At 36.2% G+C, this 12,639-nt stretch overlaps 1 protein-coding gene across 1 annotated transcript in view; it reads left to right on the forward strand.

The window, feature by feature from the left end:
• Lrp1b (LDL receptor related protein 1B) overlaps positions 1-12,639 on the forward strand; it is a 2,073,786-nt gene that overhangs the window by 1,537,614 nt on the left and 523,533 nt on the right. The window contains exons 37-39 of the mRNA XM_055599725.1: positions 11,486-11,612; positions 11,743-11,894; positions 12,207-12,331. Coding sequence (XP_055455700.1) covers positions 11,486-11,612; positions 11,743-11,894; positions 12,207-12,331 — 404 coding nt within the window. The remainder of the gene's footprint in view (positions 1-11,485; positions 11,613-11,742; positions 11,895-12,206; positions 12,332-12,639) is intronic.

The raw sequence follows: 12,639 nt of genomic DNA on the forward strand, positions 1-12,639 counted from the left end.
CAGTAACATTATTTTAATTCTAATATCTACAATGTGGTAATAATTTTAGCACAGAAACTTTATTTTGATTATTCAAGTACCTGTTGGAAGAAGTCATACTTACCATGACTTTTAATATATATTTTTAAATTATTTAACTATTTCATATAACGTATTTTGGCCAGCCTTGTACCCTATTTACTCTCTTTCCCCACACCAGTTCCCAAAGGACACTTTCTTCCCAGCTAAGCTCACTTTTACTTTACAGTTTTTACTTATTAATTTTTGTTACCCAGTGAATTGAAATATAGTTGACTGAATATACATTGTAGAGGTTCATTTATCAGATCAAGGGCATCTTACCAGTGGGTATACTGCTGGACAAAATGACTAACCCACCTTCAACAACCATTAACTTCCAAAAGCTAATCAGGAGAGTCAGGGCCCAATAATCCCATCCCATTCCATTCCATATCCATGATTAAACGCTGATTGATCTTTCCTGTACAGCTCGTGTACAAATAAATACTTCCATGAGTTCATGGCATGTAAAGACAATGGTCTAGATGTTCATCCTTAAATGCATCAAATGGGCAATCAATAAAAGTAAATATTGACACAATTAGTATTAAAATAGTTAGTCCATTACTTCAGGCTTGGATAATGTCCTAGTCTAAGAAATCTGCACCAAATGTCAAAATAAGCTTAGTTGCTATAGGGAAGAGAGCCTCTGACTTCTCAGAGACTTTTTAAGCATAAGAATCTAGCTCCCTTGATTGCTTTATTTTACTGGTCCTTCTAACCTATTCTTTATGAATTGTTTATTTTTTAATTGTTCCATTTGTCTTACCATTATAATGTATTAACATTAGTGTTTTACAGTGACATTTTCACACAAGTACATAAGGCACTATAGAAATCTTTACCCCCTGTTATTCTCCTTTAACCTCTTCTTATTCCTGGTGACCCCTTTCTTCTTCCAATTAGTACCCATTCTATTATGTCTTTAGGGGTGAATTTACTCAACGAATTTTATTAGAGACACTTAGAAGAATCAGAATCAAGGGTTGTTTACTAGCATATGGCCATCTCAGAAGCACACTACCAAAGAATCTCTCTCTCTCTCTCTCTGTCCAAAAACTGTCTATACCTACTTATGGAGGGATGGCCATCAGTGCTGCTGAGCATTTAAATGCTCAGTAGCTAGGACATAACAGAAAGAGCAAACCACAAGTCCCTCTCTTTTATCTGGCTCTTACATTCTTTTTGTCTCATCTTTGAAAATATTCCATGAGCCTTGAGGGGTGCTATAGTTGTTCTAATTAGTGCCAAGTGTTATATCGTTTATCCTCAGCACTTCCTCCATTTACGAGTTTCTGTAATAATGTTTTAACTACCACTTACTAAAAAATAAAAACAAAGATCCTTTTATGATCAAAGTTGACAGCATTACTAATCTACAGGCATAATCATAAATATTTTGAAGACAATTTGAAAGGCACGTCACGTCCATTTATCAAAACAAAGACAGGAGCTTCCCCACAGAGGACGATATGCTTTCCAGCCATGGTTTTGACCAGATTTATAATTGCAGAGATGAATTTCCATCTCTAAGTGGCCTTGAAATACAGTCATAAAGTAGTTGTGTGTCCTCCAGAGTGTAAAATTACTAGTGCACCAATGGACACATCTTGCCCGGCAGATCATTCTTGCATCATAAAAAATTCACAGCTGAATATGACTATGGATGACAATTTTTCTCCAGCAGCCTGCACAGCATCTTCTGAAACCATGAAAGCTAGCCTTCAGGGAGGGAGCTTCCTGCTCAGTTCCAGCTTGATTTCTCCGTGTCATGTAACCAACACATACCATATTTTCAGCAATAAGATCTTACCATCTAGTTCTTGTGGGTAACCAAGACCAGTAAGAAGAACCTGTACCGTTTGGGTGACCTCAAGAACTTTTCTGGCTGGCATTTTCCTTTAAATATGCTATGGTTTCTAGGAGGAGCTGAAGCTCTCCATTCAAAATAACTCCAGCCAAACTCCCTTTTTTGGATTTTTAATTTCAGTAAATTTAGTAAGTTTAGTAAGCTTTTTTGCTCACATTTAATTGAGTTGGCCCTCCTTTCTCCTTTTCTTCTTAGTTCTCTCACTCTGTGTCTTTAAACTTTTCTAAAACCTAATATTTCCTTTCTGTTTTTGTTTGCTTGTTTGTTTCATGGGCCTTTTTTTGTAGTTTGCTTGCCTTTGTACACTCCCCCACATAAATACACATATAAAAATTAGGAAATACGATCCATGTATGAGAGAGAACATGTGGCGTTTGATTTCCTGAACCTCTGCTATATCGCTTCATATATTTTCCAGTTCTGCAATTTTTATAATCTCACCTTCTTTTACAGATGAATAAAAGTCCATTGAGTACATATGCCATATTTTCATTATCTGTCCATCAGCTGATGGACATCTAGGCTAATTTGTTTGCTTGAAGTATCCAGGGCTGTCCAAGAATCTCCGTTGTAGCAACTGGGGTCCGTTGGGTATATGCCTAAGAATAGCATAGTTGAGTATGCTATTAGATTTAGTGGATCTATTTTTAGTGTTTTGCAAAGCACCCACACTGATTTTCACAGCAGCTGCACCAGTTTAAATTATCACCAATAGTGAATAAGCAATCTCCCCTTATCCATATTCTTACAAGTATTTCTTGTCGTTTATTTTCCTGAAAGTGGCAATTGTGATTACAGTGAAGCAGAATATTTAAGTGGTTTTAACTTGCATTTTCTTAACGAGCAAAGGTGTTGAACAAATTTTTTTAATTTAATTTAAAATTTTTAGGTACAGTTTATTTACCTTGTATCCCAACTGTAGCCCCCCTCCCATCCCCTCCCAATCCTACTCTCCCTCCCTCTTCTTCTCCTATGCCCCTCGAACAGTTTTTTTAATGTTATTTTCCACTTGTATTTTTTATTTTAAGAAATATTCAGTTTCTTATCCTATGCTTTATAGAGTTGTTTGTTTTCAATTTAGTTATTTTTGTATATTCTGAACATTATTTTGCTTTTTTTGACTTTGTAAAATTGATGGTCTCAGGTACTCATTCCCCTTAAGTGTTAAATATTACTCCTGAGTTCACCATTTTTATGTTTGACAACGTCAACATTTTCACTGGAAAAACGTACAAATTATACTTCCAGAAATTACCACAGCAACATCCACCACTTCATATAATTAATTCATTAATTTGTTCAATGTGTTGATCTGACCATGACAGGTTAGACTACAAAAGAAAAAAAGAAAGAAAAATTGTGTGTGTGTGTGTGTGTGTGTGTGTGTGTGTGTGTCTGAGTGAGAGAGAGAGAGAGAGAGAGAGAGAGAGAGAGAAGGAGAGCAAGAGGAAGAGAGAGAAAGTCAGAGGGAGCAGGAGATGAGGGATTCAGAGCAGACAGTTGTGATGGATTGGTTGTTTAAGGAGGGGAAGCCTGAAAGGTAGTCACAGCACAGGGAGATATCAGGAGATACAGAGACATCTCCCCCTGCCCCCCAGGAAGGCTGAAAAAGATGCTTTCATGTGACACTTGAGATGAGTTTGTGGCATTGCCCATTTAAAGCAGCAAAAATGAGAGAAACAATGGATCAATGGCGGGCATGTTCACAGGGTCATCAGCATGACCCATAAGTCCCTGGAGTGTTAGCTGTGGGAAGGTAAAACAAGAGTGCTGTCAGTGGTTGTACAAGTTTACATTCCCACCAGCAACAGAGGAGGGTTCCCCTTTCTCCACATCCTCTCTGTGTGTTGTCTCCTGAGGTTTTTGTTGTTGTTTTTGTTTACTGTTTCTTATGGTATTTTTTGCACTACTGTGTGGAGAACAGAACTTTGAAGACATTCCAGGCCAGAGTATTTGACTATTCACTTATTGATTATTTTATGAGGTCACTTTTTTATTAGAAAAATACTCTTTTATTTTAAATTCTTTATTTTTTTTTAATATTAGTTATAGTTTATTCACTTTGTATCCCAGCTGTATCCTGCTCCCTCATTCCCTCCCAATCCCACCCTCCCTCATCTCCTCCCTGCCCCTTTCCAAGTCCACTGATAGGGGAGGAGGTCCTCCCCTTTCATCTGACCCTGGTTTATCAGCTATCTTCAGGACTGGCTGCAAAGTCCTCTTCTGTGGCTTAGCAGGGCTGCTCCTCCCCCTGGGGGTGGGGAGGTCAAAGAGCCTGCCATTGAGTTCCTGTCAGAAATACTCCCTGTTCCCCTTACTAGGACACCCACTTGGATACTGAGCTACTACAGGCTAGATGGATATGTTATATCCATACATGGTCCTTGGTGGAGTGTCAGTCTCAGAAAAGACCCCTGTGCCCAGATATATTTAGTCCTTGTTGAGCTCCCATCCTCTCCAGGTCATATTAACTCCCCCTTCTTATGATTCCCTGCACTCTGCTGAAGGTTTGGTTATGAGTCTTAGTATCTGCTTTGATAAACTGCTAGGTAGTCTTTCAGAGGCCCTCTGTGGTAGGCTCCTGTCCTGTTACTTGTTTTCTCCTTCTTCCAATGTCCATCCCATTTGTCTTTCTAAGTGAGGATTGATCATCTTAGCCAGGTTCTCTTTCTTGTTTATCTTCTTTAGGTGGATAGATTTCAGTATATTTATCCTATCTTATAGGTCTATGTAAGTGAGTATATAGCATGTATGTCTTTCTCCTTCTGGGATACCTCATTCAGGATGATCATTTCTAGGTCCCACCACTTGCCTGAACATTTCATGATTTCCTTGTTTGTAATTGCTGAGCAGTATTCCATTGTGTAAAAGTACCACAATTTCTGTATCCATTCCTCAACTGAGGGACATCTGGGTTGTTCTGGCTGGTTCTGGTGCAACTGATGTCTACATGCAGAAAAATGATAATAGATCCATATTTATCACCCTGCACAAAACTAAAGTCCAAGTGGATCAATGACCTCAAAATAAAACCAGATACTCTAAATTGGTTAGTAGAAAAAGTGGGGAAGAACCAAGAACTCATTGGCACAGGAGACAACTTCCTGAACAGAACACCAACAGCACAGGCTCTAAGAGCAACAATCAATAAATGGGACCTCATGAAACTGAAAAGCTTCTGTAAAGCAAAAGACACTGTCGTCAGAACAAAACGACAGCCTATAGACTGGGAAAGAATCTTCACCAACCCTATATCTGACACAGGGTTGATATCCAGAATATATAAAGAACTAGAGAAGTTAAACAGCAACAAATCAAGCAATCTGATTAAAAAAAATGGGGTACAGAGCTAAACAGAGAATTCTCAGTAGGAATAAAGAATGGAAGAGAAACACTTAAAAAAAATGTTCAACATCCTTAGCCATCAGAGAGATGCAAATCAAAATGACCCTGAGATTTCACCTTATACCCATCAGAACGACTAAGATGAGTAAGTCAAGTGACAGCCCATGCTGGAGAGATTGTGGAGAAAGGGGAACCCTCATCCATTGTTGGTGGGAATGCAAACTTGTACAACAACTTTGGAAATCAATCTGGCACTTTCTCAATTAGGAATAGTGCTTCCTCAAGATCCAGCTATATCACTCCTAGGCATATATCCAAAAGATTCTCAAGTACACAACAAGGACATTTGCTCAACCATGTTTGTAACAGCTTTACTCGTAATAGTCACTTGAGTTTTTTATCTTAGCTATTCTGATGGGTGTAAGGTGAAATCTCAGAGTCGTTTTAAGTTGCATTTCCCTGATGACTAAGGATGTTGAGCATTTCTTTGTTTCTCTGCCATTCCATATTCCTCTGTTAAGAATTCTCTGTTTACTTCTGTACCCCATTTTTTAATTGGATTATTTGATTTGTTGCTTTTTAAATTCCTGAGTTCTTTCTAGATATTGGATATTAGCCCTCTGTCAGATATGGGGTTGGTGAAGATCCTTTCCCAATCTGTAGGCATTTGTTTTGTTCCTATGACCGTGTCTTTTGCTTTACACAAGCTTTTCAGTTTCATGGGGTCCCATTTATTGATTGTTGATCTTAGAGTCTGTGCTGTTGGTGTTCTGTTCAGGAAGTTGTCACCTGTGCCAATGAGTTCAAGGTTCTTCCCCAATTTTTCTTCTAACAGATTTAGTGTGTCTGGTTTTATGATGAGGTTTTGATCCTCTGAGATAAGACCTGATAGGCTAGGGTCAGATGGAAGGGGAGGTGGACCAGCCTTATCAGTGGACTGGGGGAGGAGCATGAAAGGAGAAGAGGGGGATTTGGAGGGGACACAGGAATGGGCTATAGCTGGGATACAAAATGAATACATTGTAATTAATAAAAAAAAAAAGTAATTAATTTAAAAAAAGTGCCGTGAGCCGGTGGGAATATGACCCCAGGGCATCCTGCCGCAGGATGGCACTCTTCAGCTTTGCTCAGATGTCGTCCCCTTCTCTTCTCATCACTTTAAACTCGTCCTTCTCTACGAAATATTCTCCTTTTTCTTCCAAACCACCCCCAGGTACTTTATTTTTGGACAAAACCAGAAATGTTTAATTAATCTTTCAATATTTGCTTCTCAGCTTCTCAGGACTGACTCCGTTTAGTGGGTGTTTTCACCCACTCCTGGTTGGGGAATTTCTCTGGTTTTACTCCTCTTGCTTTCTCTTGGACACTTCCCTCTGTTGACTGTCCTTTGAAGAAATTAATGTTCTGCTTCCTGCCTTCAGTAGCTCTCTGGTTCTCTCTGAGGGCCCCTACAGCTTCTGAGAATTTTTACTGATTCTCTTTATTTCTGACACTATAGGCTTTGTCTCCCTCAATTTACTTATCGTTTGAACAGATCTCAGTTTGGGTCACTCAGTGAATTATTGTACGTACAGTGAAATCTATAAAATATACATAAATATTTGAAAACTATTAAAAATCAATTTAATCTCTTTACATTTCAAATTCCCTTTAGATTTATTTGCCTGTCACTGAATCAATCTCACATTACCCTCATCCCAACTAACTTTTTTAAATGCTGAGTTTGCCGTGTTGTTACATCCCCCGTCCTCCAAAAAATGAAATGTTGCTTTTCCCTGGTTCCACAAAAACCATAAGCTATCGCTTCTACCCTCAAATGCTTCATTTCTCTTGGGAAAGATTTGTCAGATTCACCCTTCCACTTCATTGAGAGACTATGAGCTTATCAGTGAGTCAGCAAGATGTCTGTAAATAGCTTTGACTTCCTAATCATCATCCCTAATGTAAAATTTCCATTTCAATTAACAAGCCAAAAAACTTAATATTTATAATAATGTTAGAATATTCTTTATGTACCCTAATTTTTTGTGGAAAGCATTTCATAAATACATGAAGGAAGAGTTTTCCATGTTTAGAGCTAAAAGTAGAAAAGTTTCATAGGAAATATTAGTATTTGAAAACACCAATGACAGGTGTTCCTGTACAGCTTGCCATGCATTTGTTTAATGACTTGACTTCAGTCAAAAAAGAATTAAAATGAAAGGTTTGTAAACATTATTCAAAAAATGATATCTGGGTTCTATAAACATAGAATTTTAAGTGCTAAAATTCCTATCTTAGAAATAAATTAGAGCATTTTACAATTCTGTTTGAAATTAAAACATGGCAGGTGATACTGTCAAGGGAAAGGGGAGCCATAATGGTGTAAATTAGCTACATTCAAGATATAAATGTGCCATGTAAAGTGGGCATGGAGCCTGCTTTGAAACAATGGAGGCTTGAAGTCGTTTTAAATGCAGCCAAATGCAATCCTGGAACCACCTAGGAATTTAGTTTCACTTGAAATGTCAGCTTTCTCCTCCTGGACTTTTTTCGCCTTTTGGCAGCTCCTAGGTATTAGGCAGAATTGAATGTAATAATTTTCTTTATACTGAGAAGTCATTTTTTTTATGCATGAAAAGTGGAGGAAATCATAGCATGACATGGAAAGATTTGACCAGTCATGCATAGCATAAAACTGTAAGCAAAACCAAACATTTTGTTTCTCTTTTGGACAATATGTGTTGTCTGTCTTGATCAAGCATTATATCTCTGTGTAAGTGCAAATATATATAAAGATATGGTTTGCATATTATTTTAACAAATAGTTTGTTACCCAAAAAAGATTGGAATAAAATATAGAATTTTATTCTGAAAAATGTTTAAACTGTTTCAAATTTAAAATGGAAGAGAGAAAGCATTTTCCTTACCACACAAGTCGTCATCTGTCCAAGTCTTAGCCATGTCATTCGACATTGTAAGCATTTCACGACTGCAAAGCATTTCAAATGGGGCGGTAATCCCAGCATTGGAGTGTCATTTTTCTATGTCTGTCCTATGTTCCCAAAGGTGCTACCTATTTAGCTCTCTACTTTTAGGTTAAAACCAAGGAAAAATGCATCCATCTTGGCCTTGTATTTATAAGACACTAGTTAACTTTGGTCCACTCAAAAATCTCTTGACCTTATCAAATTTATGAATTAATTAACCATAAACTCATCCCCTTGCACAGTTATATTTGGTTTGTATAGTAGGATATCCTTTCAGGTCACTCTTACATGCAGAAAAATTTGCATTAAATCCTACATCCAGAATAATTTATTTTTTAATATATTTTTAACCCTGAAATTTTTACCAGTACTCATCTCAGCTTCTTGCATGGAAGTATCACAAGTTCAAAATAAAGAGGGGCTATTACAATTAAATAATTTAAGCTTGTTCTTCAAAACTAAGCTCTTACATGCTCATGGCAGCTCTTCACCTCACCTCTATTTTTTGTTTGGTTTTTTTGTTTTTTTGTTTTTTTATGCTTGGACATCTCTTGTTATATTCATTTCAACTCAGAAAAAATAAATAGGTTATAAAATTATTAGCATTGATAAAACAATAAAAAACAAAGATGATAGTACAGGTCTGTAATTTTAGAGTATGAACTTGTTTCCTATCTTGTCCATTGTTTGATCATATGATCAGAAAACATTCACTTTCACAACCATCATTTCCACAATGGTGAGAAATGGGGATAAGTATATTTACCTGCTTACTGAGACTGTTTGTTCCGTAAACTCCACAGAATGATATAAAATTATTGGACATTTAGATTAAAATTAGTTTATTAAATAAATAACTAGTACAATCAAAAGGAATAAACATCAGCTAGCAGATAGAACCAGGAGACAGTAAAGCATCATCAAATCAAGTGCTGAAATGTCCCAGAAATTAGTAGATTGGCCTATGAGAGGGATAACGATAGGCACTATCATTCAATTGTGGGCTTACAAACTACAGCAGAAATTGATTAGGGAAGCCAGCTGGAGGGCCGTGTTGACAGAGCCCTGGGTAGAGAAGTAACACTTCAGGTGAGGCTTCCAAGTTAAAAACTACAAACAAACAAAACTAAACTAAGTGCATCAGAGAGAGAGGCCAACAGATAAGGTGCTTATGTTATTATCCAGCAGAAACTGACAGGGGAATTTGAGGCAGACAGGTAAGGGAAGTCCAAACAGCATTCTACAGTTTCTCCATAGATGGACTTCTGGCTTTCCTTTTCACTATAAACATTTTAACACTTTAGAATAAACAGTAATCTTGTTTGGAAATAGTCTTGTAGCTTTCCTCAAGGACAGTGTTTTTGTGACCTTCAGCCGCTGGTTTCAGGGCCTAAGGAGTGAGTTTTACTGGAGAGGAGGGAGGGCACAGTATAGAGTCTGCTTTCACCAAGCGTAAACAGCACATGATGATTTACCAATATAATTTAAAACTCTTCTTCAGTGGACTTGGAGAGGGGCATGGGAGGAGATGAGGGAGGGAGGGTAAGGTTGGGAGGGAATGAGAAAGGGGGCTACAGTTGGGATACAAAGTGAATAAACTATAATTAATATAAAAAATTTTAAATAAAAAACTATTCTTCCTTGCTCATTTGGTATATTTGTAAACAGATTAGCTTATTATATGCATTTCTATCCTTATTTAAATATGTTATAGGATGCCAACAATGACTCCCCCAGGGCCAGAGTGCCTCCATTTTTACTCAGCAGCTTCTACCTTTTAACATGACATTAGTCCTAAGAAAATTAAATGGGATCATACATTTGTCTACCAATTAATATTTTGATATATTGAAACTATCACTTAAAATTCTTGACTTTGCTATACACATTTTTCATGCCTTTTAAACTAGATTCATGCTAATTAAGCATTAGTTAAATTTCCTACTAACTTTTCCTTTTCTAAACTATAGAACTTGCAAACATGAACAACAGTGCCTTCAGGATTCAGTTACTTGGAATTCTATTTACACTGTTGTCAAGAAACAACACATATTTTATACAGCTTAAAAAACAATTTCTAAAGTGATGTTAAATAATATGCATAAATAAAACATACATATTTTATGTAGTTTAAGTTTTTAAGGTTAATTAATAATTTTATATGAGTATCCAAAACATCAACAGGTTTCCTTTAAGTTTCTTATATGAAACCTTATGATCTTTTCTTCAGTCATACTCTCATATGAATCTTCACAGACAGTTGTTCCTGTCTGAATGAATGATTAACATATTTTCTTGACTTTAATTTTCCAAAGGTGGAAACCTTGTATTTACATAATTTGAAATTTAGGAAGAGTTGTATTTATCTAAAAGCATGATTTTTTTTTTTGCTGTTGTATAAATACTGAAATTTATGAATGAATGATTGAATGAATGAGTAAAATAATGAATGAATTGATAACATCATTGTTTACATTCTCATTTTGTTTTGTCTCATATTACTTTAGCTTATTTTTCTGGAGTACATATTTTTTAACATCAGTTTTTGAGATTATTAAAATGAAAATGCTTTCTTTCGTAATTGTGAAACTGTATTTTAGGATGACAGGCTAATCTTAAACTTTCAATTCGAATAGTTACATTTAAGAGTTAGGGTTAGGGTTAAAAGTTACAATGATTGGTTTGTAGATGGATAAATTAAATAGTATTAGATATAATTTCTCAATATCACAATTATTGGATGCTATGTTTGCAATTCTAAATAAAGCAGAAAAAAAGCCATTGTCTTTATTGTACCTACGGTCTATAGAAGAAAAACGTTCAACGTGATTAAGAAGGTAAAGAAAGGCCAGTGTAATGTTTTGTGTGCTTTGCTGTTAAGATATAGGGTTCATCATGCTTTTATAACCATCATGCAGTCACCAGAGGCCTCATGAAAAACAAACTGGAAAAAAAACAAAACAAAAACTAAGCAACTGATTGGAGAATTTCACATAGGATGAGCATATGCAAGTGATTTTTCCAAAGCACTAAATTCAGCCTTGTGATTTCTGTACCTGGTTAAATATGGTTTATAATAAAATTCTATTATTAACTGTAGAAATATGTGTAAAATAAGTTGTGTGGTTTATTATTCAGCTCTATTATAAGTGTTATGCTGTTAAGAGTCTTAATGTCATCTTGCTGTTTTATTTGATGCCCCTTAATCTGTTAACTATTGTAAATGATCGTTTAATTTCAGCTTCTTGTTCTGGACTGAATGGGGACAAATGCCCTGCATTGGGAGAGCTCGCCTCGATGGTTCTGAGAAGGTCATGATTGTAAGCATGGGAATAGTATGGCCAAATGGCATCTCCATTGACTATGAGGTCTGTTGGATTGTTTTTAAGATTCTAAAGTGTTTCGCAGCCAACTTGCAGTAGTCTACTTTTAACCCTCCTTATTTTCTTAATAAATAACCAAAGCAGTTTGTATTATTGCTTTCCGATAACTATTTAGGAAAATAAATTATACTGGTGTGATGCTCGCACAGACAAGATAGAGAGAATTGACCTTGACACTGGCGAGAATCGTGAAGCGGTGCTGTCCGGGAGCAATGTGGATCTGTTTTCCGTTGCAGTCTTTGGGGCTTACATCTACTGGTCTGACAGGTAATTTATTTTTTCATAAGTGTTTGAGTCTCAAAATGTTATTTTAGTGCCATTTATTTGCCCCTGGAGGATTAGCCTTACTTTAGCAAGGTTACAGAAAAGATTTCACAAAACCATGTAATTTTTACAGAAGAGGCCAGCCAGTAACGGCATCGATCTATCCCATGGTCCAGCGTTTCAGCAGCACACACTGCATCTAGTTTCTTTCGTCTTCCTGTCTCTTATCTTCACCTATACCTCGCTTTATTTTAATCGGTTGAAAACTGTTAATAAATAAACTTTGTTTTTATTAGTATGTTCAACTTTTGGCAGAGCACATGCCAATGGGTCGGTCAGAAGAGGCCATAAGAATGATGCCACGGAAACAATAACCATGAGAACGGGACTTGGAGTCAACCTAAAGGAGATCAAAATTTTTAACCGAGTGAGAGAGAAAGGTCAGCACACTTAATGAAATATATAATTACTATATTTTGCATCATTTCTCTTTGCTCTTCAAGATTAAGAATTAAATTGTATCAAGTTCAAGACCTCAAAATTCCCATTTGATGATTTTCTTTTCTAAAAACCAGAGAGAAGCCCAAGAAATTAAACATTTACCAGTTTATATATATGTATGTTTCTTTTTTGTTTCCATGTATGTATGGTCATGTGACATAGGACAAGTCTTGAGAATGAGTTTGTACTAAAAATGTTTTTAAAATCTTTAAAAGTTTTAAATAAAATATGTTCTAAAATTTATTAC

This window comes from Psammomys obesus, unplaced genomic scaffold (genome assembly GCF_907164565.1).
Source record: "Psammomys obesus unplaced genomic scaffold, mPsaObe1.curated_primary_1811, whole genome shotgun sequence".
Lineage (NCBI taxonomy): Eukaryota > Metazoa > Chordata > Mammalia > Rodentia > Muridae > Psammomys > Psammomys obesus.